The following is a 26,537-nucleotide window of genomic DNA, read 5'->3' as shown; positions in this document are numbered from 1 at the left end:
GCTAAAGAGTGTTTATTAAGCCTTTACCTATGTGTGACAACGCTGGGACTGTAAATACCACACTAAATGAAAAAGAGAGAACCTGGAGACTCGATTCATGAAAGAGGTATATTATTACATTGAAATATATGAAAAGTATTATTTATATTTGAAGGATTTCGTGTGATTTTTCTGTGCCTTAGAAATTATTACTTAAACTGATTTTTCCCCCCAATCTTAAAAATTAGGGGAGTAGATCTGATAACCTTCAAGTTACTTTCCATTTCCAACAATTCTTGGATTCTTGCTTTTACCAGGAAATGTCCCTCCAGTACAAACCCTGCTTTCAAAGCCATTTAGTTGAAAACTTGATGTCTTTATCTTAGTGTTTTCACTCAGTAATGTTTTCATTAAGTAATATATAATCCTTGTAGAAAAAACATACAAAGCAAAAAGAAAATAAAAACTGTTATTTCTTTGCCGGATAGAATGGTGGTTAGCATTTTCGGTTACTTTTCTTGGAATCCTGCAACACGAAGTTGAGAATATCAACCTTAAGGTGGTTGTGGAGAGTAAATGAAATTCTGCATGTTGTTAACTGCATGTGTGGCATGTGGCATGTGTGTTAAATTAAGCATTTAGCAGTACGTACTGATGATAGGTGTGTTTTCTAGAGATTTTTAAAGTGTTGGTCTCATTTCTGATATTTCTTACTCTAATACTGTCCTGAAAATGTTCCAACTGCTTTTATTCTGAGGCTTATGAGAGACCCTTAATAACTGTGACTTGCAGGAGGTAGTGTAAGGCACTCTTTGAGAAAAATGCATTTATCTTCTAGTGTTTTCTGGTATTCTCTGTTTGAAGGAAAATTTTAGTGTTGGTATATATAAAAGTGATGTCTGACAGAACACTTAGCTGTAGAGAACACCAAGGTGTATAGATTTTTCTCTGAAATTCATGAAATTGGTCATGGCATGCTGAAGATTAGTTCTCACATTAATTGGTGTAAAGACATGGTTGAAAACTTACTGGTAAAGTTAGCAAGAAGAGAAGAGTAGTAGAGACACTGTGAAAGCCTCTGTTAAGTGGGGAAAAGAGGAGAAACAAAGGAGAGGATTTTGCGAAGCTGCTACAGCTAGATCTGCCTCTTTAGATGGGATGTAGGGCAGTCGAGAAGGATTAGATGGGATAGTCTAGGGAGAGGAGAGCTCAGGTGGGAGAATAGAACAGAGCTGTGCTTCAGGGGAGATTGTTGACTGGGCCCTGAGATGCGGCCTAGAGATGAGGAGTTCCTTGATGGTCACTGGTAAGAGAAACTGTAGGAAGGGTTGATGGGGCAGGTAACCAAATCTGGGAGGGCTTAGGAAAAGTGGATGTAGTGGGGAAGGGGGATAGTGAGATTACACCATGCTTGTCAGTTTTGTTGGTAGTTCTAGAAAAGAAAAATAGTAGTCTGACAGGAAGCAGAATTGAGGGAGGTGAGGGTGGGTGTGGTTGAAGGGTTTGTGGAAAAGAGGTGCTCGGACTAGACTGATGGTTAGTGTTCAGTCTTAAAAATAAGGAAGCACACAGTTTTGCTGTGTGGGAGATTGAGTAAAGCTAGAAGAATCCTGATTTTCTTGGTAGAAGAGGAAAATGGAGTCAGTACTGCCTAGTTTTGCTATTTTCAGGGAGGTGAGGGGCAAAGTCATGTGTCAAGAGTAGGGCAGAGAGGGATAGAGTTTCAAAAAGAGCTAATGGGTTTTGAACAGGTATTAAAGGGATGGAAAATGAGAAAAAATATCTGAACGCTATCTTGAGGGTCATTTGAGGTTGGGAAATAGAAACAAATACTGTAGAATAATGGCTTCTAAATTCTGTTTGGTGAAAGAACCCTTTTTATAAAAATGTAGTCTTCCATGGAACCCCCATCAAACTGCAGATAGAAGCACTAGTGTGTCCTAGAGGCCGTGGTTAACCCTGTTATGGGCAACTCTGAGGCTCGGCTCCTGAAGCCTAGAGCTCCAAGGGACACTGTCCTGAGAGGAGACAAGTAGAATACCCCGAAAAGGGAATGATCTAGATAAATTAGAACCTTGATAATCCCCTTCCTTTTGACCATGAATAGGCTAGAACAATCCCGATTGGGCAAATAGCCCCAATTCACATGACCCTGAGGTCCAGGCTAGGCTGAGGAGCAGATACCAGAAGATCAAGTAAGCAGCTGGAACACATGCCTAGCAAATCACCAAAGGAAGAAGCAACATATGGATCCGAACAGTTTGCAGTAAGGAAATGATTCCACAAGTCTGGGGAGCAACAGGTGTGTAGCATAGGAGGTTAATACTGCCTGGTTGATTTTTTTTCATCCTCTTTTCATACACCTGTTGGGCCATTTGGATGGATAACAGAGTGTGGAGTGGTAAGAGTGTGATAAGAGCTCAGCAGGCAGTCTACTTGCGATTCTCTTCCTTTCCCTCTGCGCCACCCCCCCCACCCCCGTGCGCTCTCTCTTTATCTAAAAATAAATACAGGGCGCCTGGGTGGCTCAGTTGGTTAAGCGACTGCCTTCGGCTCAGGTCATGATCCTGGAGTCCCCGGATCGGGTCCCACATCGGGCTCCCTGCTCAGCGGGGAGTCTGCTTCTCCCTCTGACCCTCCCCCCTCTCATGTGCTCTCTCTCTCTCATTCTCTCTGTCTCAAATAAATAAATAAAATCTTAAAAAAAAAAAATAAATACAAAGTCTTAAGGAAAAAAAGGTAGAATTACATAGGAATAAAGCTATTAGGAATCTGGGTTTTAAAATGAGAACAAACATGTAAAATTATAAGTACTTTCTAAAATTAAGTATTAGCCATCGTATTCATAGCTTTTGAACCTGGTATCTGGAAGTAAAGCTTCTCTCACTTCTGGTATAAAAATATAGAACATTTTAAAGGATAAAAATTGTGTGAAATTGTGTGTTAAGAAAACGACACATTTGTCAAATGGAAACTCTAAGTGTATTATTACCATAGCCCTTAGGAGTAATTTAAATAATACTGTCAATTATACATAAATCTCAAAAGCTTTAGCTATTGTGCATTAAGAAATAATTAGATTTCATTTTCCTTAAACCATGTAGTGATATTTTCTTTGTATAAACGTGGAGATTTAGGAACACTGACATGGGAGGTGAGAATGGGAAATAATTTATATAGTACAGATTTTTTTTTTTTTTCTGCTATGTGCATAAAACCCACAGTGTATCAAATGTAGCAATTCATTTGGGAGAGTACATCACCGTATTAGTCAAACCTGTGCTGGCTCAGTGATAGAAGCCCAGTTTAAACTAACTTGAGCAAAACAGGCCATTTATTGACTTCTACCTGGAAGACAAGGGATGAGCAGAATGAGGGTCTGATGCCAGAACTTTGTCTCTCTCTTTCCCTCGGCCTCTGGATGTTCGTGTCTTCGGCCCCGACTACAGCACAGCTTTCTCCAAGAAATCGGAACCTTGCAGTTGTAAGAGAAAACAAAGGCATAATTGTTAAAGCTAAAACCACTTGTTTAACAAACATCACATGTAAAAGACAATCTGGTAAAAAAAAAAAAAAAAATAGAGGTCTAATGGTTTTGACGAGATTAATACCTCTATCCTAGAACGAGCTTTTATGAATTGCCTAGAAAAATGGAAAAAAAAAAATCAATGGAAAAATGGGCTAAGGCTCTGAAAAGACTATTCAAGAAGAAGAAATCTAGGGCGCCTGGGTGGCTCAGTCGGTTGAGTGACTGCCTTCGGCTCAGGTCATGATCCTGGAGTCCCGGGATCGAGTCCCGCATTGGGCTCCCTGCTCGGTGGGGAGTCTGCTTCTCCCTCTGACCCTTTCATGCTCTATCTCATTCTCTCTCTCAAATAAATAAATAAAATCTTTAAAAAAAAAAAAAACTAAATACAAATATCTGTAGTTGTGGATATTCAAACTAAAGTGACTTTATACTCATTGCATATTAAAATTTTTTAAAAATTGAAAGAGAGCGTGCGCTGGACGTGGGCTCAATCCCAGGACCTTGGGATCATGACCTGAGCCAAAGACAGACGCTTAACAGGCTGAACCACCCAGGCGTCCCCCCTCCCCAACTGCATATTTTACTATTCCAGTGGGAATGTGGGGGAAAATTACCTTCATACATGGGTGGTGGAACTGTACTATGATACAGTATTTTTGGAAAGCTATCTGAAAGGTCTATGAGAAAGAAGAAATACACATGCTTTTTAACCCAGGGGTTCCACTTCTGGGATTCTGTGAAATAGAAATAAAAGCACCAATAGAGAGGACATGCACAAAGATGTGTTTATTTCAGTAGTAGTCACTATGTTTAAAAACCTGGAAATAGAAGGAAATGGGTAAATAAATTACCCATACCATTGAGTATTCTGCCAATATTAAAGAGAATGAATTAGAATACTAGATAATTTGAGAAAGTTCCATGTGCTATAAGCCAGAAAAGATGCAGAGAATTATATAAAATGATGCCATTAAAAAATAAACTCTCTAACAGTATAATTGTTAAGTGTATAAATAGAGGATTGTGTGTGCCTGGGTTAAAATATGAAAAGGTACATACCAGGCTTTTTACATGAATTGCCTTACAATGGGAAGGGGGGTATAGTAGCTGGGTCAAAGAAAAAATTCACTTTTACAGATTTATAAAAATTACACTTATGTATATAAACTATGTCACATTTATTTAAATTATATATTTAAAAATATATATACATACACACAAATGAATAAAGTTTGAGTTTAAAAAATTAAGAAAACCATATTGAAAGGGCAATAAAGTTTTGGGTACACTTAAACTATTAAGGGATTACAGAATGCCGTATTTTAATTCTGCTCAAATAAAGTAATTGAGAAACATGGAAAACCCTAAATTTTGGGCATATGTTGAAGATGGCAAAGATTTACTGTGAAGGAAATAAACTTGAGGTAATTCCTTAATCACTTTGGTATTTCCTTCTCCTAACGAGATCTGCTATCCATACATCTGGCATGTAATAAATCTTGGTTGAATAGAGAGATGTAAAATGCTTATTAAACAGTGTATGTGTTTATAAAATCAGGCCATATATGTTGCATTTAATAAATACCGGTTGAGTAAATGTATTAGAAGATGTAAATTGAAAGAGAAATAGAGCTTCAGGAAGGAAAATTTTTTAAATGTCGTCTAGAATACCATAACATACATGTAATAAGTATATAACCCTTGAGGAAGGAGCTTAAATTCATTGCCATTTGATACATTTAGGTTAACTTGGTACTTCATATGGAGATGGGGGTAAAATGGGATTGGTGGTTGAGCAACTGAAAATGAGTATAAGCCGTTGCCAACTGAAGATGAAAGAGATTTGTCTTAGATTTTTCAGTGATTTGTAGTACATATGGCATTGTGCCATTCTCATTTACACAAAAACTAACACACCGGAACACAGTGGTTGTATAATTGTCATCATGCCTCCATCCCAACCTGGAATGTAGTGTATGCACACGACATTATTGAAGGGTTGGTTTCTGGCCACAACATGTGCCATACCCAGACGAGTCTAGCGCGATGTACTTTGCATTGGTGTTCTGGAGCTGGTTGGTTCACGTTCAATGCTTGAAGCTGGCTATCAGGGAGTATTTACATAGATTGGCAAACGTTACCAAAAAGCTGTTTTTCCTGAGAGGCGGCTGTGAAACACTTCCCAGCAATACCATGTTATTTAATTATGAATCAAGACCTGTCATGGTGACTAAAAATTGGAAAAAAAAATTATACATTTCAGAGTTGTGATTTATTTTTATCAGGAGTTAGTAAGTAGGACATATTCACAAAATAGGGTATTTGCTTTTTAAAAGTGTTCAATTTTAGTTTGATATTTAGTAAGTAGTAGGGAATATGTAAATTTCTGCAGACCATCATGAGTTATCATTCTGAAATACATCATTTGAAACCATGATTAAGCAATGCCTCCAGGATCATGTATTTCCTCCTTGGTTTTTGGAAAGCTACATAGCTGCCCCCCTCACCGCCCCCCCCAGCCTTATACCTGAATTTGTGCAGTTCTTTATGGAGCATCTCTTTTTGTTGCTTAAAGCTGTGATGAATGGGCATTTCCCTCCTCTTGAGTTAGCAGGGATTTTGGTAGTTAATGACAGCCTATTTATAAACTACTCTGGGAATTTAAGATCAAATCCAAAGATGAAAAACATGTTGACAGCTTGACATAGGGCAGGTCTCTGAGTCATGATCTTTACATTGAGTCCTTCCAGTATCAGATTAGTAGAATAGTAGATGAGTGGAATTGTTTAATCTCATTCATATATTCATTTTTTTTTCCTTCTGTAAACAAGTATTTTGTGCCAGGCCCTGTTCAAGGCAGTAGGGATATTGTGTTAGAGCTGAAAGCAAGTACCCCTGCTCTCAGGTAGCCTACTTTTTAGTGGAGGAAACGGATGGATAATAAAAAATGTAAGACCAGGTCTGGGAACACAAAGAATTTGTATTATTTTTTACTGTTAAGACTTTTGTTCAAATTCTTCCACAGCACTACTGAGCTTGAGATTTGATCCTTTGATCTTTTCTACTAGGACAGGTATTCTTATTTATCCATGTGATTCAGGAGGGGGCAGTGCTTGGTGGATATAGGAATGTAAAGGTTTAGGAAGTGTTTGAAGAGAAATATACTGAATAACTGGTCTAAGTAGTGATGATACTGAAACTACCCTGAAGGGAAAGAATTACCCCCCAAATTGATAAAAAAAATCCCAAGAGTCCATTTCCAAAGCTTAATAGGGATTTTGCTGGTTTTGTTCATTTGTAATGTGTGAATCACTGCTGGCATTTAAGAGATGCTCAGCAAATATTGTTGAAGGAATGGGTGCAACTATGTTGGCTTTAACCAACTGCCCTAACATGGTTTTGATCAAGGTGGGATTTAAAAACTTTTTTTACACTGGTCTTTGAGCTCCTATTTTCTGCAGTGCATATAAAGATGAGCCCCAAATTTATCTTATTCCTAAGGAGGTTTTAAATCTGCTAGGAGTCATAAAATATAGAAATAGGCTGCTAAAAGAAGCTAGAAGTAACTAACCCACAATAGGAGATATAAACCTGAAAGTGGGAATTGGGAGGTTAAGATCATCTCTTGCTGAGGGGAGAGAAAAAGTTTCCATGGGGAGTGGCATTCAGTGGGATTGGATGGGTAGGATTGGAACCGTTCGGAGGTAGGGATGTGGAAGGCTGTAGGAATCCCATCAGCAAAGATGTATTTTATGTGTGGGAAACCATGATGTGCATCTGTACATTGGAAGTTGTTTATTTTGTCCAGAGTGAAGTTCCTTTGAAAGAGAACAGCTGGATATGAGGCTGAAAAAGCAGGTTTGGAAATACTTTTTTTTCCTCCCTTACTGGAGCACTGAATACTTTTGAGAAGAGTGGGATGGTTAGAGAGGCTCCTTTGTGTCTGTTAACAGGAGAAACCATTCTCCCTCTTTTGTCCTTTAAGCGCCTTGGAGATACAACATGTTAGGTTTCCTTGTGTGAGGCGAACACACTTTTGTGCCCAACTCTAGTAACACTTTCCAGCTCTTTTTTTTGTTGTTGTTGTTCTGTTTGTTTTTTTAAAGGTTATAATAAAACTGAGAAGATGAAATCTTTCTTACAGGTTCACCTGAACTGGCCTTGTGTCTCTAACCTCAGAGGCTTGTGTCTCTGTCTTCCTCACTGTTGCCCTAGTATCTTTCTGACACACAGCGTTTTTTGCACTTGATTTCCAATTATGCAATGGCTTCCTGTTAGCTGTGGGCTAACGCTGACTTCCCTCGGGATGCAGGAGGCACCTTCCACATTCTGGTGCCTGCGTATTTCGTGCTTTCATTGTCTTTGATCCCTGCACCATCTGTAATGTAGCCATTTGATTCCTAAAATGCCCCATCTCTTTCACCTCATTTTGCCCACGTTTTCTGTGTAATTCTACTCTCCACTCCCCATCTTTTAACACCCGGTTCTTGCATTACCTTTACTGGGAGGCCTTCCCTGATTTCCTGAGTGACAGTTGGGACATTCCCCCCCCCCCCCCGCTTCTGTTCACCAAGGATGGATTCCTATCCAGCCTCCCCAACCTTGTAACTGTTCAGGTGCTCTTTCTCACCTGATGATGACTACCTCGGGGACAGAATTTTCTCTTACTCCTTTCTGAGTCTCATTACTGACCATAATGGTTGGTACACAGTAGATCCTTCTAGCCACGTTTATTGAATGACTTGTTAGATGGATAGGTAAGTTTTCCAAAACACCTTAGAAATTATGAACTCACAGAATTGTTACCATGGGACTATCAAAGTTTTTAAACTTAGCATTTTTGAATGTTCTTGGCAGGAGCATAGTAGTTGAGTAAATTTAGGGTCATTAGCTTTTTTGTCCTCTCATTTTATTTGTTTATGTAGTATCTGCTTAGAACATAATGCCAGGGATTCTGGGAAATAGAAATATGAGACAGTTTTAGCTTTTCTGTATATGTACTTTGTTACAAGGAAGAACATAAATGAACAATTAACTCCTTTTTGTTGGACTTCAGTTGCTTCTCATTTTAATCAATTTGTTGGTTCTTGTTGCTTCCTCTCTAAACAACCCTGCAGACTATGGGTCCCTCCTTCGCTTTGCTTTGCTCTGCTCTATAAACTTGCACAGCTTTAAAAATTGCTAAGTAAAGAGGAATATATGCTTTTTGTGACAAAAATCACATAATACAGGTATATTCCAAGTGTATTTCAATTTCACAGCTTCCTCCACTCCATAAGAACTGGGAACATTTGACACTGAGAGAACCAGAAGCCAAAGTGCCACAGCTGATCATAGGGGGATGTGATTCTGATTCCAAGATCTTGTTTTTTTCCTATTTTTTGGTCCCATATTTAGCTGTTAATGTGAATTTTATATATATATATATATAAATTAAAGATCTTTTATTTAAGAACAAGAGAGAGAGTGTGGGAGAACTGACGAATGTGGGGGGGGAGGGGCAGAGGGAGAAGCAGGCTCCCCACTGAGCAAGGAGCCTGATAGGGGACTTGATCCCAGGACCCTGGGATCATGACCTGAGCCAAAGGCAGATGCTTAATGACTGAGCCACCCAGGTGCCCCTAATGTTAATTCTATTAAGAGCAATCTGAAAAATGTTACATTTTGTGCTGTTGTATATTTACTTTTTTAGGTTAGATTGGTAGGATAGTATGTGTATATGAAGAAGTTGGTTTTCGTCTCTAAATCAGGAAAAAGAAAAAAGACAGGCTTATACTGTAAATGTAACAATGACACTTGAAAATACTCAGAATTGTGGAGGCAGAAAATTGCAATTACCTGAAGGGACCGAAAAACAAATTGCCTGATTTTGAAGACTGGAACAGCTGGTGTTTTCTTACCTCCCTCCCCATCCCCCCTTCTTTTTCGGTAAAGGCCCAATGAAGTTTTGTTTTTTCTTCTTACATAAACATAATCACAATAAAGAAGATAATGAACCAATGACTAAGAGCATCAGCACATTTTTTTCTCTGTTCAGATGTGCCAAATAGATCTTTATCCTTCACTGAACCATCAAATAGAGGCTGGCAAATTAGAACATCCATGTTTATTTAATCAGCTCCCCCACCCCCAACTTTTTTGCCTTTTTTTTTTTAGGTTTTAAAGTGCAATTTGTTGTTCAGATGGAACTAAACATTCTTTAGTTCTAAAAGGTATACCAAAGATGCTAAATATAAACAAGTGGAGCCTCATTTGACACTGTAACTTGTTTCATTTAATTTCATTTTTCAGCAAGAAAATGACATTTAGTGTAAAACCTTTTAAATGACATGCTTTGAAACCCAAAGATTTGAAAGGAGTTCAATTTGAATGTAACTGTGTAACCTTAGAAATAGAATAAAGCATAAAAATTAGTCCATTTGAATATGGTTTTTAGATACTTTTAAATAAAATGTATATAATGAAGTTGACAAATCTTTAGTATACTGCTGGATAAACCAACACAGAATAAACACCCGGGTGTAACCAGGACCCAGCTGGAGCAATAGGACATTGTTGGCCGGTGCGTAGCTCCTGGTCCTTCTCTTCCTTCTCTTCAAGACAACTGTCGACTTCTAAGATGACACATTTTGTTTTATAAATGTTTTGTAAAACTTGTTTTTTTTTGTGTGTGGAAAAATCCACATAATACAAAATTTACCATCTTGACCATTATAAAGTGTACAGTGTATTGACATTCAGTACCTTCACAGTGTTGTGCGTCACCACGGTCTGGTTCCAGCACCTTTCCATCAGCCCCAAAGGAAACCCCCTGCCCTTGAAGCAGTCACTCCATAGCCCACCCTCTAGCCTGTAGAAACCAACAGAAACCCCTTCAGGCTGGTTCCTTTGTCCTATGGCGTATCCCCACCATTCTTTGAGCACTTTTCACCATCTTGTGAAAATCTTCCAAGATCCTCCTGGAGTGTCCTAGCCCCAGCCCTGGAATCAGTCCTTTATCCAGGGAATAATTTCTTTTAGAGAATGCTCTTTAGAGATCAGGTCTCCTAATGGGCTCTCTCTATCTCTAGGCCCTTTCAGACAGAGAGCATATATATATATGTGTGTGTGTGTGTGTGTGTATGTATGTATATGTATGTAGACATTTATATGTTTATGTATAAGACGTGTATATGGATGTGTACATATTTGGAAATTGCATATATGTATGTGAATATTAAATATAAGTAAATCCATATATAGAAAACCTATAGTATATGTGTGTACATGCACCCATCTTATATCTATTTTTTTTATTTTTAGCTAGCTGTATCCAAATACTTCTCCCTTTCACTCAAACCACAAGTTTATACTGTTACCTTTGATTTTTATATTCTAGCTGATTTCTCTGAAATCATTATATATTTGAAATACAGTTAGGTTCACCTACTTGGATTCATTTCATTTTAGGATTTTCTTCCCATCTTCTTTGATCATAATTTTTCCTTTTTGAGTGTATGAAAAAGCAAAAGTCAGAACATACACAGAGGTAGACTCAAAGCACTGTCACTTAACCTCTTGTCTCTTAAATGTTCTCCCCGTCTTACCTCCCACATTCCCCTCTACTCCCCGAAGGTGTACAATTTCATGAACATTCCTGATTATTGCTTCCATCTCTTATCTTTTCATAAACAGAAGTATTAAATTCTTTGCTAATTTTTCCACTTCAAACTATATCATGAAAATAATGCCGTAAGGTTCAGAGATCTTGTTCTTTTTAATAACTGCATGTTATGGTTCACGCAATGTGTTCATGGTGTGTGGGTCACCATAGTTTATCTGGCTTCTGTTCTCTGGCTATGGGTAGAAGCAGTTGACCGTTAACTGTTAACAGTCCATCCTTTTGAGGTTTAAAAGCTAAAAGAACAGGAGCGCCTTGGTGGCTCACTTGGTTAAGTGTCAGACTCTTGATTTCGGCTCAGGTCATGGTCTCAGGGTTGTGAGATTGAGCCCCGCACTGGGCAGGGAGGCTGATTAAGATTCTCTCTCTTGTAGCCATCCCTACCCTGCCCTGCTCGTGCACTCTCTCTCTCAAAAAACCCCAAACAAGAACAACAAAAACAAACTAAAGGAACGCCTCAGTTGTGGTCATGGTAACCAGGTGGAAGTACTATAATAGCAGGGTAGTGCATTTAGCAGTTGAAGGAACACTTCTTAAATACACAAAATAGTCTAAAAATTCAAGTGTCCTATTGAGGGCAATGGGCTGATGTGAGAAAGCTTTCCTGTGAATAGAAGGGAAGTCGATGCTAGTTAGGTATTGATGGATAATAGGAATGTAATGTGTTGAATTTCTTTTCTTTCTTTTTTATTTATTTGTTTATTTATTTATTTATTTGAGAGAGCGAGAATGAGAGAGAGTACATGAGAGGGGGGAGGGTCAGAGGGAGAAGCAGGCTCCTCGCTGAGCAGGGAGCCCGATGCGGGACTCGATCCCGGGTCTCCAGGATCATGACCTGAGCCGAAGGCAGTTGCTTAACCAACTGAGCCACCCAGGCGCCCTTTTGAATTTCTTTTATTACTTCAGGTTAATTTCTGAGTGGCTAAAATTAGTGTTGGATCAATCTTTTTTTTTTTTTTTCCCCCCTGTAGAGCTATTTTAGAAACAAAGGGGGAGAGCCGCAGATTTTTCTGTATTTTATCACGTTCCTTTGTAAAATGTACTTGATAATTCTAAACTTTTAATGTATGCTATTTTTAATGTATGTTAAAAGCAGACTCCAAAATTGTAGGCAGAGTTCTTGGTACATAATGGTGCTCATTAAATGTTTATAGAAAAAATATAACTCCTAAAAGGAACTCTTTGCTAAACTTTTTTTTTGTTGGTGAACACCCCTTCCTGCAGGACTTTTCATTGCTCATAGTTTCTACTATGAAGTTTGCATAATATCATCTCTGAATAACATTTTATTGGTACTGGAGATCTGTTGGGGTTGTAAATGTTCTGAAAACAAGTAATTCATACAGCAATGACAGCTTAGTGTTTCTGTTGATAAGTGACATTAGAGATCCTAGAAATCATTTGAAAAATGCAAGGAAATTGTTGTAATGCATTTTAATAGCAATATACATGATAGTAATTTAGATTATAATTACCCCCTTGGCAGCAACTGTGCTTACCCTTATTTTGCACAGTGCTGATTCTGCGGTTTTCTTAAAATACTGTCCTTATCAATGCAAACTATTTCTTTAAATAGTCTCCACATTTCATATTATCTTACTTGTCTTCACTAGTCTCATCACCTGAATTAGGTTCCAAGAATACAGGAGTTGCAATGCTAGAGAAACTGAGGCAGTTGACTTAGAGTTACTGACAGAGAAGCAGGCACACACACGCCCATGTAAGACTGTGTGCACACGTACACACACACACACACACACACAGACATCCCTGTGAGAACTTAGGCTTTTTGACTCCTTTGGTGTTATGTTGATGGAATTTTTTTGTTCTTTGCAGTTTACCTGCTAAAAATTACAAAGTGAATGTCATGGAGAGGGATCTTGAGTCTAGTAACTGCATATAAAAATCAGTTAAGGTTTCAGTGCTTTCTTACAATCCCCCCAAATTTTAAGTTTTTAACTGCTAGAGGTTATATATTTTGGGTCATGTTAAAACATGCTGATTTTCCCTTATGGGTTTAGGTGTAAGCGACCGTTACCTGTCATTGAGGAGGTAGTACGGGGAATTTGGGTGCAGGCTACATTCCGAGAGGAATAAGGTATGATTTAATGAGTTTAGTAATAGTTTATAATGATTGGAGTTGTGTGTAAGAATGTAATTTCTAACTTCTGTGATGTCTCAGATAATGTAGGCAGACTTGCTTAAAGCAACTGTCATGTGTTAGACATTCTACTAGGGACTAAAAGGTCATTTGTCCTCACCCACATACACGTTAGGGGGGGTCCTCTTCTTGCAGAGCATGCAGACTTTCTGGAGATAGCCCGTTTGACTATTTTTAAAATTAGGCCACCATTGAAGGGTGGATTCTCCATACCTGTGTAGGAATCATTCAATTATTTGAAAAATGAAAGTTCTTTAATGCTGTCTACTGGTAACTGGAAATGGGATGTATTTTTAATTTATCATAGAAAAGGTATTTCAAATTCTGCAAACAAGTAAATGAAATAGAATAATGGAGAAACTTACTGAGCAGTTCTGATACCTGAACTGAGATGAAATGCAGGCATGGACTCAGGTACAGAAATGACTACCATCACCTTGAATAGTACGTAGCAAAAGAAAGGATATTTGGTTTCCGAAATATAGAAATGGTGAAGGAAGTAAGTGGTGAAAGTACATATTTTTTATATACCTTATTTTTGTACCTTAGAACACATTTAATAAGGAATCTGACAAGGGGAATGTTATGTACTTTTCTTTCTATCCTGCATTTGGTATTTCAGAATAAAATTTAAAGGATTAAAAAAGATTTAAAAATTATGTTGGATAAATATCCTTCTAATTTTTGTGATGTCAGGCAGACATCCTTATCTCACTAATGTGTTTTGATACCATGGGGGATAAAGCTTTCTAAGTATTTTCATCTTCATGGCTAATAGAATCAGAGATAGGCAGATGGGAGTGTCCTTCCTCTCTCCCCCTACTTCCTGCTTCCTTTGAAGTTCTGTGAAATGAAAGAAACACAAGAAGAGCTGTGCTTAAAAGGAATATTTCTGATTATTCATGTGTCCTATTTCTCCCCACAATTTCATTTCTTATGTACCTGTATGTTGATAGTACTCTAATAAAAGGGGGAAATCCTGAGAAAGCCGATCACACAATTATCTGGTCTATTTCCTATGTCTTTAATTTGAAATCTTCCTTTCTGAGTAAGTATTCTTTCTTCCAGAAATTTTTCCTGGTGACTTATCTTCCTCTCCTTTGTTGTTTTAATCCTTAGTCTATGCATATCTTCAGTTTTATTACAACCTCATTCATTCACTGAATGCCGGGCATGTTACGAGGGACTGATGGCAGAGCCATAAATTAGGCAGCAGCAGACGCTGTCCTTAGTGGAGAAGGCCTCACACAAAGAGGTGCTAGCATGTACTGACAGACTCCATCTTAGTCATAGCTCCCTTCTTATTCATATGGCTCCCTAGCCTTTGCTTTTCTTCCTGCTGCTGCCGCTGCCCTCATCCTTACTGACATCATTGCTCACCTAGAGGATCCATCCAACATTCCATCCTCTCATTTCCTTGAATTTCCCAGTTCCAACAATCTTTGTTTTTCTACCCAATCTCAACCACTTATTGCCTCGGGTAAAATACCACCTATAAATACGGTTTACAGACTCTCCTGAGTATTATCGATCTTTCTGCTTACTTACTATTCCCACTGTAAGAATTCCATAACCCTTTTAGAACTGCCAATCCATTGACTCTACCATTTGTTTGTGTCCGTTGCCTTCTAACCACCATGCCCTTCTTTCCTTATTGACTTTAGACACGTACTCTGTTGTTACCTTGAGTAACAATCTGTTTGTTTGCCTCTTGGTCCATATAAACTCTGCCTTTGGTCAAACTCATCTTCCTACCTTCTCTGCCTTTGCACATCCACACAGCATGCATCTGGGAGGAAGCATGCAGCCACACTGACTAGTGTTTTCTGAATGACCACAGTCGACAGGTTAGCCTGTAACCCTACCACATGGCCCTTGCCAGTGCACTTCATGACTTTCTGAAAAAGATTTCATACCTTTTCTTCTACCTCCAACTCTGCGTCCTCTTAGCCGATTATATTGCTATTTCTATCCCCAAGAAGGTCGATGCAATGAGAATAGAACTTTCACACCTCACTTCCTGATCACCAGGTCTAACAGTCTACTTGAGTCTTTTCCCTTTATCTATGCTTGGGTTCTTCTTACAGTGATACACTTGACCGGTGACTGTGTAACATAACCCTTCCTCTTGTATAATAGGCCACATCCTGTGTTATCTGCTTAAGAGTTTTTTCTTTCCTTGTTTGTTTTCCTGCATCTGTACCTACTTTCCCCCTGCTTGGTTATTCCCATCAGCATGCAAACATGGTGGGTTCCAACCGCTCCCCACCCCACCCCCCTAAAAAAAATCCCATTATAGGTTCCCCTCCAGTTGCTGCCCCAGTTCTTTGCTCTCCTTTATGGAAATCTGCTCAAAGGAGTTGTCCATTCTTTCTTTCCCCTTGACCTTCTGACCAGGCTTATCCCCAGTCTACCATTCATGCCGCTGTTGAGCGGTAGATGGCAGCGCTGCTCACTTAGTTGTTAAAACCAAAAACTTTGGCATCATCTTTGAATTTCTTTCACACCTCACCTCCAAACTCTCAGCTAGTGTTGTCTGATCTAACTTCATATTGAGCTGATCTCATGCCTTCCGTCACTGGCTTCTTGTACCAGGCTACTTGTCAACTCTAGACCAGACAGAATGCTAGCCTTCTAATTGGTCTTCTTGTTTCATGTTTTGCTACTTAGAGTCTGTTCCCATACAGTAGCTAGAATAATCTTTTAAAAGTGTTTGATTTTTAATAGATCTTAAAATTTATCTGCTGGGTACTTCCAGTAGTTTTCTATCCCCTCAGAATAAAACCCAAAGCCCTCACCATAGTTTGTAAGACCCCCTCAGGGACCAGCAAATTTTTGTATGAAATGACCAGATAGTAAACATCCCAGGCTTTGTAAGTCACCCAGGGTTTCAGTTACTTGTGCTGGTGCCCGTGTTTCCTCTTCCTCCTCTTCCTTTTTACAAGCTTTTAAAAATGTAAGAAATACTCTTAGCTCCAGAGTCCTATAAAAACATTTGGCACTCAGGCTCCAGTTTGTCTGTCCCCTGCCTCCAGGACCAGACACCAGCTTATTGTGTGTCTCCTTGTTCTCTACAACTCTTTGTCATGTTCCCTGGGGATGTCTTTCTGTTGTCCTTTGAATCTACCCAGTTCTTTTATGCCTTTTCCTTTGGCTCGAAACACACTTCTTGCAGATTTTCCATGTCCGCTCCCCCCCACCCCCGCCCCTTCATTCTGGTCTCTGCTCAAATCCCTTCCCTCCTTTCCCTCCTTTCCCTCTCAAATAGCTACTTCCCCTACCACTTACTTTGCTTCTTTCATCTTCCCCATTGAAGCACACAGCATCACATTTTTGCTTGGGCCAAAAACCTAGATAGGAGTTGTCTTTGACTTGGACTTCATGTAAACAGTGTATCTGCATTGTATCTACATCATGTATCTACATGATGTAAACAAGATCTGGAAAGAGTAGGTGCTCCAAATATCCTTCACATAATAAATGGTAGTTAAAATTATTTTAATACAGTGGTGAGCATTAAGAACATGGAATCCATAGATGGGGGACTTACCTTTCGTGGCTCACTAAAGGCCTGTCCTGGGCAGTTAGTCTCAAACCAGGTCTGATGTGTAGGAGTAGGCTTGTGCCAGGATGCCGTGGTGATGGTGAGAGTGGAGGGTGTTAAGAGGAAGGAATCTCAGGTGAAAATGCAGAAGTTTTTAGATAATAAATTGCTCAAACTGGAAACACTTAACTATGGCTGTAATAAAGAATTATTTTTAGCCAGTAAGATTATTCTGTCCTTTCCAGTTTTGATTGGTAAAAATCTACTTACTGCCCCCATTTAAAATACTGTCTGTCTTTACCCCCACCTTCCACCCAAACACAATTAAAACTGTTTACAGATTTGCTTCACTGCCTTGAACCAGAGAGTGTCGCTGGACGAAAGATTGACAGGTTGGTCTTGGTTTTTCATATAAATGCAACCATACATTATGTACTTTTTCTTGCTTGATTTAACTCAGCAGTCTTTTTTTTTTAATCTGTCTGGTTGCATTATCAGTGAATTTTATTGTTGCATAGTATTCTATTGTATAGATATATCACAACTTGATGAATGCTTGGGTTGTTCCCAGTCTTTGATTCTTACGAATAAAGCTGCTGTGAACATTGTATGAATAATTTTGTTGTTGTTAGTTTTTCCTCCTGCTTAACACCTAGCTGTGCAATTGTTGAATCCGCTGTTCTGTGTCTGTCTATTGTTTTTTTATTTTTAAAGATTTTATTTATTTGACAGAGACACAGCGAGAGGGGGAACACAAGCAGGGGGGAGTGGGACTGGGAGAAGCAGGCTTCCCGCCGAGCAGGGAGCCCGATGTGGGGCTCGATCCCAGGGCTCTGGGATCATGACCTGAGCCGAAGGCAGACTCCCAACGAATGAGACACCCAGGCGCCCCTGTTGTGTGTCTATTTAAAGGAAACTGCCAGACTTTTTGTCAAAGTGATGATACCATTTTACATTCTACCAGTATTGTGAGTGAGTTTTAGGTGCTTTACATCCTCCATATTCTAGGGGGTGTGTAGTGATATCCCATTTGTGTTTTTTCCTCCCTGGTTTTAAACTGCATTTCCCTGGTGACAAATGATCTTGAATGTCATTTCTTGTGATTATTGGCCATTCATATATCTTCTTTGGTAAAATCTTTTGATCATTTTTTAATTGGACTGTTTTATTTCTGCTGAGTTGTAGGCCTTCATTAAATGTTCTGAATACAGATCTTTATGAGATACATTTGTTGTTCGGAGAGGCAGTCTGCTATGGGCCCTGAGTATCCCTGTATAATTTATTCTGGTTACCCCAAGAATGCAAGGCCTGACTTCTCCTTACCCAAACCATTTCTCAAGTCTTGTGTTTGCAGTGAGCTGCCTTGAGAGGTGGTTAGGTCTCCCTGTAGACCGTGAGCAGGCTTGTTTTTATTCATTATAAAATTGGTGAGTCCCCCAAGCTTAGTGTCCTATAATGCAATCCACTGCATGCGCAGGCATCCGTCAGGGAGCCGGTGGGGGACTTGGTGGGTTGGGGAACGAGTAGAGGCATAATAGAGTCCTTTGTCCCTAACTAAGTATGTTTTCTACCAGCACTTACAAACCAGTAACAGACTCACGTAGCTTGTTATGTAGGGTAAAGTCTCGGACTGCACACGTCTTAGCTTGTATTGCAGATATTTTTCTCCTAGTCTGTGGCTTGCTTTTCATGGTCTTAATAAAACTATCTTAAGAGTTGTTTGCAAAATGGAAGGTTTAAATTTTGATGAAGTCTAATTTATCAATTTTGTAGTTAGTGCCTTTTGTCCTAAGAAATCTTTGCCTTCCTGAAGGTAGTGAAGATTTTCATCTGTGTTTTCTTGTAGACATTAAATTTTAGCTTGTACATTTAGGTCTAAGGTCTAGGTTCACTTTCTCTCATTTGGATGTCCAGTTCTTCCAACACTGTTTGTTGAGGAGGTTCTTGCCCCATTGAAATCCATTAACACTGTTGTTGAAAATCATTGACCCCATAGGTGCAAGTGTATTTCTCGACTGTTCTACTGATACTATTCTAACTTGATTACAGTAGCTTTATACTAAATCTTGAAATCAGATGAAACCCCCCCAGCTTTATTCTTTTAAATTATTCTATTTTAGGGTTCCAGCATTTCCATATAGATTTTAGAAGCTGCTTCTCAATTTCTGCAAAACTTGCTGGGATTTTGATGGTGATTATATTGAATATATAGTTCGTTCTTCAGAAAATGTATTTCTTAACAATGTCTTAATAATATCGAGTTTTCTGATCCATGAGCCTGGCATAGCATCATTTATTTAGGTCACGACCTTCAGTACCTCCTCACAATGTTTTGTACTTCTCAGAATAGAAGTATTTCTCTTCTTTTGTTAAAAATTTTCCTGATTATTTTGTGAGGGCTCTTCTGATGCTATTAAAAATAAGTAGTAAATTTTTATTTCCCCACTGTGAGTAGTATTTAGAAATAAAAAAAAAATTAGAGGTTGAGCTTTTATTCTGTGATCTTGCTAAATTCATGTAGACCATTTCATTTGCAAATAGACAGTTTTACTACTACTTTCCTAATCTGTCTTTTGTTGCCTTACCACACTAGCTAGTATCTCCAGTACAATACTGAATAGGAATGGTAAGAGCCAACATGCTTCTTGTGTTCTCACTTTTAGGGGGACCAACGTGTTGGTGTGACGAACATGGGAATTAAGGTAGCTGGAAGACTTTTTATGAACGGGGGTATATGATGTTTTATTTTGTGTCATGAAACAAACTAAAGAACTACTAAGTTCAGTTATCCAAAAATCTCTGGATCTCCTAGAACTTCCATTTCGTGGAATTGACCTCTTTTGTCTCAATTGAGTTTACCTTTCACTATAGTCAGATGGTGGAAGAGTACAAATTCCAATGTTTTAAGATAACTAAGTCGTCATCTTTCATAATAGAAGTCAAAGGTAATACTGAAAACTTACTGGTTTAGAGAGATCAGAGTAATCATGCTGTTTAGACATATTAAGTAGCTATCAGAAGAAACAGTTAAGGGAATGAAAATGATTGCCTCTGAAAGATAGGGTTAAGTGGTGGGGGAGGTAACTGCTTTTTTTTTGTTGTTTTAATTTTATTTTTATTCAAATGCATTTACTGCTTTTTATTCTTATATTTTGAAAGTATTGACTATATGGTCTTACCCATTTATTGTTGAAGGGAACCAGTTGATCTGTTCAGTTTTGGTTTATTTTGAACCCTTCTCCCCCATCATGATTATTTCAGTGATAAATTCAGAGTACTGAATCAAGTACTATAAATATCAAGTACTACAAAAAGATCATCTGGTTTAACTTCTATTGGTATATATTTGGATAAAATATTGGCCTGACAATATGGCCTGACAGGAAACTTGAAAAATTAAGATACCAAGAAATTGTGCTAGGCAACCTACATGCCCAATGATATGGGTCTAAATTAGGTAAGTAATTAGGTATGTTAATAGCCTGTAGACAGGAAAAAAAAAAATTTCATTTAAGATACTGGGATATGTTTATGAAACATGACTAAAAATAAAAGTAGCTTACCAAACAATATGCTCTAATGTTTTTGAAAGTAAAGTACAGGTGTTTATGAATATATATGGGATATTATGTACATATTACATGAGGAAAAAACTTCAAGGAGAAATATCACATTAATAATCATTTTGAGGCACTTTTCTCCCCCTATTTTCTGTTTTCCAAATTTTCTGTGTTGAACAGGCAATACTTTAGTAATTTAAAGCAGAAAAATTTACTGATAAATGCTATGTCAGTACAAGTTAAATGTATTCTCTTTAATGATACATAACAGTCACTGATTTTTTTAAGTGCTTATTTTCACTGTTCTCACCATTTCATTTCCCCTTTCCACTTTATTTTCTTAGTTTTACGAGCAAAATCTCAGAATATTCTTTAGTAAATTACCACTTTGCAATTGATGAAAACCATCCGTCTTTACAGTGCTAATTTATTTTGCATTATTGGGAATGTTTCCTTGGACAATATTATGGCAAATTTAATAATAAATGAAAAAAAATGCATCTGATTTCCTGCCATCCCTACTAACCTGCTTTTGAACATGTATTAATTCCTTCCCCTTGGATGTATAATCTGTAACTGACACAGATACAGTTCTGGACTTTATTGTTCATCATGCTCATCATTTTCTATCTGGACTATGTGTCTTCTTAATAGGTCTTCTCATGTTTCTGATTTGAGAGTAAAAGTCAGAGTTCCTTTGGTGGCCTGTGAGGGTACAGTCCCTTCCATCACAACTTTTCAGTTACCAGTATGCTTGCTTCAATCTCCTTCAGACCTTTATTCTAATACTCAAGTCTGAGGCCTTCAGATTCTTCTGTGAGTCTTTCTGTGAGCACCCTGTTTGAAATTGCCAACCACCTCCTGGGCTCCTTAATCCTCTTCTCTGCTTTGTTTCTCTGGAGCACTTTTTACTAGCCACAAAGCAACTGTTTACCTGCTTATTTCATTTATTGTCTGCCTGGCTTTCTTTTTCTCCATGGAGAAGAAAGCTCCATGCATCTAGGGACTTTTTGTCCCTTGTGTACTGTTCTCTGTGTAACACTTAGAACAGTGTCTGGATGGGGCGCCTGGGTGGCTCAGTCGTTAAGCGTCTCCCAGGGTCCTGGGATCGAGCCCCGCATCGGGCTCCCTGCTCAGTGGGGAGCCTGTTTTTTCTCCCTCTCCCTCTGCCTCTCTCCCTGCTCATGCTCTCTCTCTCTCTCTCTCTCTCTCTGTATCTCTGTGTCTCGAATAAATAAAATCTTAAAAAAAAAAACAAAAAACAGTGTCTGGCACTTAGCAGGTACTAAATATTGCATAATGAGCGAACTCCAACTCTTACAACGTGCCAGAGTGAGCCTTCCAAAACTGACCTGGAAAATCTAATTGCAGAGCGGTGCTCTGTGCCTTCATGATCTGGCTGCTATCCTCATTCTGTTGTAAGTGCTTCTGGTTTTCTTTGTGGCTGTACATGGATGCCATGTGGTAGTCTGGAAGGAGTTCCTAATTCTTAGTCTCCTGAACAGACTTCCCTTTTCCCTGTTCCTCAGGCTTCCCTCATCTGCTCCAGCAAGCTAGGGCTTCCTCCTCTGAGTGCCTTGGTAGCCCGTTATAGGAATTAGACTGCGCTGAGAAGTGTTATTTCCTTGCGTGCATTTGTCTTGCCAGACTTGGGTTTTGATAATCTCTGTGTATCCTGTGCTTAGAACTGGGCACTTGACGGTAGTTGGGTCAATTAATGACTTACAGCCGTTTTTTGTGGCACTTGGAATACTAATTTTAAGAGAGTTGTTCCTGTATTGAGGTTTGCTTTTTATTTTGCATGGGCCTAAAATAGAGGACTATATTTTCAGATATTTCTGTAGTAAATACTTGATTGTTTTCCATGATATTTGGGATTTGGAAAAAGCCCTTTTAATTTGCAAACCTTTTTGATGTTTTTATCTTTCGTGAATATCCTGGATTATGCTTTGTATTTGTGGGCGGAAGGAAATCATTACCTCAAAATAATACTGCTTAGTGTAGTCATGTGTAGCTGCTAATATGAAAGGGGGGATTAATGTAATTGATATTACTTTAATGAAGATCAATTTATTTTCTTTAATTTACAGGGAAGTCTTAAGAGTAGGCGACAGATCTCACCTCAGGAATTCATCCATGAACTGAAAATGGGGTGTGCAGATGAGAGACTTGTCACATGTCTGGAGTCCCTCCGCGTGTCTTTGACTAGTAATCCTGTGAGGTAATTCATCTGTCTGAACATCATTGGGGCATGTTGGTAAATTAAACAGATGTCATTAATCTGTTACTTTTATTTAATACTTCATAGCACCTGCAAATAGGTGGTATATACATCAACGATCGTCTCAAGATAAAAAGTGAACATGTAATATTTATATGCATGATGAAATATAGTGTCAGTACTTTTTGTATTTATTACCAAGTGATACATACCCTATGGACTTAAAAATTTTTATTTTTTTCTTAAAATTTAAAAAAACTGGGGTTCCTGGGTGGCTCAGTTGGTTAAGCGTCTGACTTGTGATTTCGGCTTAGGTCAAGATCTCATGGGTTGTGAGACGGAGCCCCACGTTGGGCTCTCTGCTCAGCCGGGAGTTAGCTTGAGATTTTCTCTCTCCTTCTCTTTCTGTTGCTCTGCCCACTCACGTGCACGCTCTACCCCCCCATCTTAAAAATTTTTTCTTTTAAATTTATGGTGTTTTTTAAAAGAACAATCATGATTAGAAACGGAGTTAAAAAAAAAAAATAGCAGGAAGGGAAGAATGAAGGGGGGAAATCGGAGGGGGAGACAAACCATGAGAGACTGTGGACTCTGAGAAACAAACTGAGGGTTCTAGAGGGGTGGGGGGTAGGAGGATGGGTTAGCCTGGTGATGGGTATTAAAGAGGGCACGTACTACATGGAGCACTGGGTGTTATGCACAAACAATCATGGAACACTACATCAAAAACTAATGATGTAATGTATGGTGATTAACATAACAATAAAAAAATGAGTTTCACTCTGAATTTTGGTATTGTATACTGGCTGAAATTTTGTTTGACATAGAAAGAAATACCATTAATTAACTTTTCCTTTATTGGAAATAATATCTTTATAGGAGCACATAGGTTAATATTGCCAGATTTAGCAAGTAAAAATAGAAGATGCCCAGTAAAATCTGGAGTTCAGACATATTAACACTAAAAATTTTTGTTGTTCATCTGAAATCCAAATTTAACTAGGTGTCCTGGATCTGGCAACACTAATACAGATGTCTCTATAAATCAGGTTTTAGACTTTTAAGCTCAGGATATTCTTGAAAAAAACAAGGCAGAAATTGTTAAAAAAATGAGCAGTCATAAAATCAGGATTTCAGAGCTGCAAGGCTCTAAGGTAGATCAGTTTTGGCTTCTTTTGTATAATAAATGAATGCTTGTTTTTGCATGAGAATATATCTGTATTACATGTATATTTACTTAGATATAAATACATATTAGGGCTAAAATGACTGTGGAAGTTAATAATATAGAATCTTTTTGATATCCTCTCTGATTAGTACTTTTCTGGACACTTCTGAAGTTTGGCTACAGTATGAAAAAATCCTTGGCAGTAACAACTATTTAAAACAAGAAGACCCTACCTGCTGAGACATGAAAGCGAGTGAGGTTTAACTGAGGAGTATGAAGAGTGAACAAAGTATATTTCAACTTTATCTTTGTTTTTCCATTTTTCCCCACTTCCAGACTGTTCTTTAGATGGAAGTGTGATGGGCAGGAGGCCAGGGACTTCGTATGTCTTATGTACTTCTCTTTACCAGGCACAGTGCACAGCACATAAAAAATCCTCAGTGAAGATCTGTTGATTGAAACATGGTTTAATTTTAGTCTCCTTCGGTTTTACCTTGGCCCTTACTAGAGACTAAGTTGAAGTGGGAATTTGAAAGGTATAATCATACGTGAAGAGCTCTGGTTTCCAGTTTAATCTGTACCTCTTTAATATATTCATTTAAAAAATAATTACTGAGTACCTGATATTTACCAAGCACTGTCTTAGATGTGGGGTTTGGGTAAATAGCAAAGCGGACCCAGGCCCTTAAGGAGTTTAAAAGTAGGAAGAGGGTGTTTGGAGTTGAATGGGAAGATGCACTCATGTCTTAGTTTATCTGGCAGCCATTGAGCAATGGATTTATTCATGGCTTTTCAATTTAATTAGAAGTAGACCCTTCCCTTTATCTTCATAATTTGATTAGATGAAAATGGTAGCAAAAGAAAAACTGTGAAAGGGTTTTATGTACGAATTCATGTATATTCCAGTGGATACAATTTTATGTGGTTTCGCCTTAAACTACTGGGAAATAATGCTTTGTCTCTTTCACTTGAACCTTATTTTAAAAAAAAATGTGGAATTATTTTTCCAAGAAAGGCCAATTCTAGAATATATTAGCAGGAATCTACAAGCTGTGGATGCTTCCTATAAAAGTCTTTTTAATCGAAAATGATAGAAATCTTACCATTGGAGAGGTTTTTCTGAAACTGTGGCACCTGATGTAGAGAGACGAGAGGAGACTCAAGAATATCTCTGTGTGCAGTGCTTCAATTTGAGGAATGACTTTCCTGGATGTGTAAAAGTTGAAATTCTGCCTATGTTCAAATCTTTGGACTTGGCTATTAGTTTTATGTCTGCTATTGTTAAAGTCAGTTTTTCGTATACATGTATTTTTTTCATATACCTGTATTTTTAATGTATAGTATATGACTCAGTTTCAAGAGAAAAAGAATTAGACTCTTTGTCAGCTTTTGAGACCCTTGTTAGACCTGTAGTAAATCAGTGTTAAAATTCTTCAATTTCTGCGAATAGAGGTGAGAGTGAAACATGTGAACTGATTAATGATGATTCTCCCATGCTGGTTTGGGATTGGGCTTTATTTAAATCAAAAATCAAGGAACAAGACGGAAACCTCCCTCTACTCCACCCCCTCCCGGATATGCAATACTTTTAGAGCCATTTATCCATTTCTGAAACTCTGCCTACCAATTATGAGCCACATCAACCTTTTATCATCCAGACAGCAGTGAATTATATGAAAACCGGTGCCTTAAATACCATGTTATTTGCCACCTTTTATGAAGAGTTGATTTGAAGATCACAGAATTCTTTTGAAGTTTTATTGATTATTCAGTATTCTTGGTGAACGTTTTAAGCTAAAAGACATAGTTGCTTTACTTTTGGAACACAAGAAAAGACCAACTTCTTCAAGTTGCCACTTACAACTTTTAATGGATCTTGACATGGGCAACAATTATGTTTGAGCTATTGAACACTTTGAGGTGGAAACGTAAAAGAGTAGACACTAACATTATTATGATTGATATCTAGCATTTTCGTCCATACTCATCTATGTATATAGCAAATTAGTTACAGAATACATCTTCATTTTCTCAATTTGATGCAGCTGTCAAAGGGACGATTTCTGTCTCAGAAAATCCAGTCTATCCGGTCCCACGTGTTGTGATCTTAGGCATTATTTTCCTTTACTTGCAGTTAACATGTACATTTTGAAGTTTACAAGACCTATTTTCTTGCTAACATCTTTTTGTTAAATTTCTAAGGAGGTTTTGGAACTAGGTCTGAAAGTTAATAACTTCAAAAAAATCACTTTAGAAAAATGCAGTAAAATGTATGTTTACTGCAAAGCAAGTGAACAGCCTTTGTGGTTCGTTATTCCCTTTGATCAGTGTCCTGTTTGGAATCTAATTTTTCTCCATTTCTGGGCTTAAACACAAAGCTGGTGGAAGAGTTTAATTTTGGAACTGACATATGTTGTGCCATGGACCACACGTGTAAAGAGACAAATAGAAAAGGTTGTGGCAAGCAACGAGATCAACATATTCATTGGTATCCATGTGATCTGGAGAAAAAAGTCAAGACCAATATTTTGAAGTTATCAATACTTATTCAAATTCTTATTTTTATAAAATGTTAAATATATAAAAAAGGCTTCGTCATAGGAGTAAAACAAGTACCCACTTGCCTGCTAATGAGACTAAGCTAGAAATACTGCTTGTAACTTTAAAGCTTCCACGCATCCCTGCTAAATTTTATGTCCTCTTCTCCCACTGTGC

General features: G+C 38.2%; 1 protein-coding gene across 5 annotated transcripts in view; it reads left to right on the top strand.

The window, feature by feature from the left end:
* DIAPH3 (diaphanous related formin 3) overlaps positions 1-26,537 on the top strand; it is a 485,199-nt gene that overhangs the window by 85,336 nt on the left and 373,326 nt on the right. For all 5 annotated transcript variants that reach the window (XM_081815005.1, XM_081815002.1, XM_081815001.1 and 2 more), the window contains one exon: positions 22,524-22,654. In XM_081815005.1, the coding sequence (XP_081671131.1) occupies positions 22,524-22,654 (131 nt within the window). The remainder of the gene's footprint in view (positions 1-22,523; positions 22,655-26,537) is intronic.

The sequence above is a fragment of the Leptonychotes weddellii genome, chromosome 3, assembly GCF_054177405.1.
Source record: "Leptonychotes weddellii isolate Sample4059 chromosome 3, ASM5417740v2, whole genome shotgun sequence".
Classification (NCBI taxonomy): domain Eukaryota; kingdom Metazoa; phylum Chordata; class Mammalia; order Carnivora; family Phocidae; genus Leptonychotes; species Leptonychotes weddellii.
The sequence above is the reverse complement of the archived record's forward strand: the minus strand, read 5'-3'. Positions and strand labels throughout refer to the sequence as shown.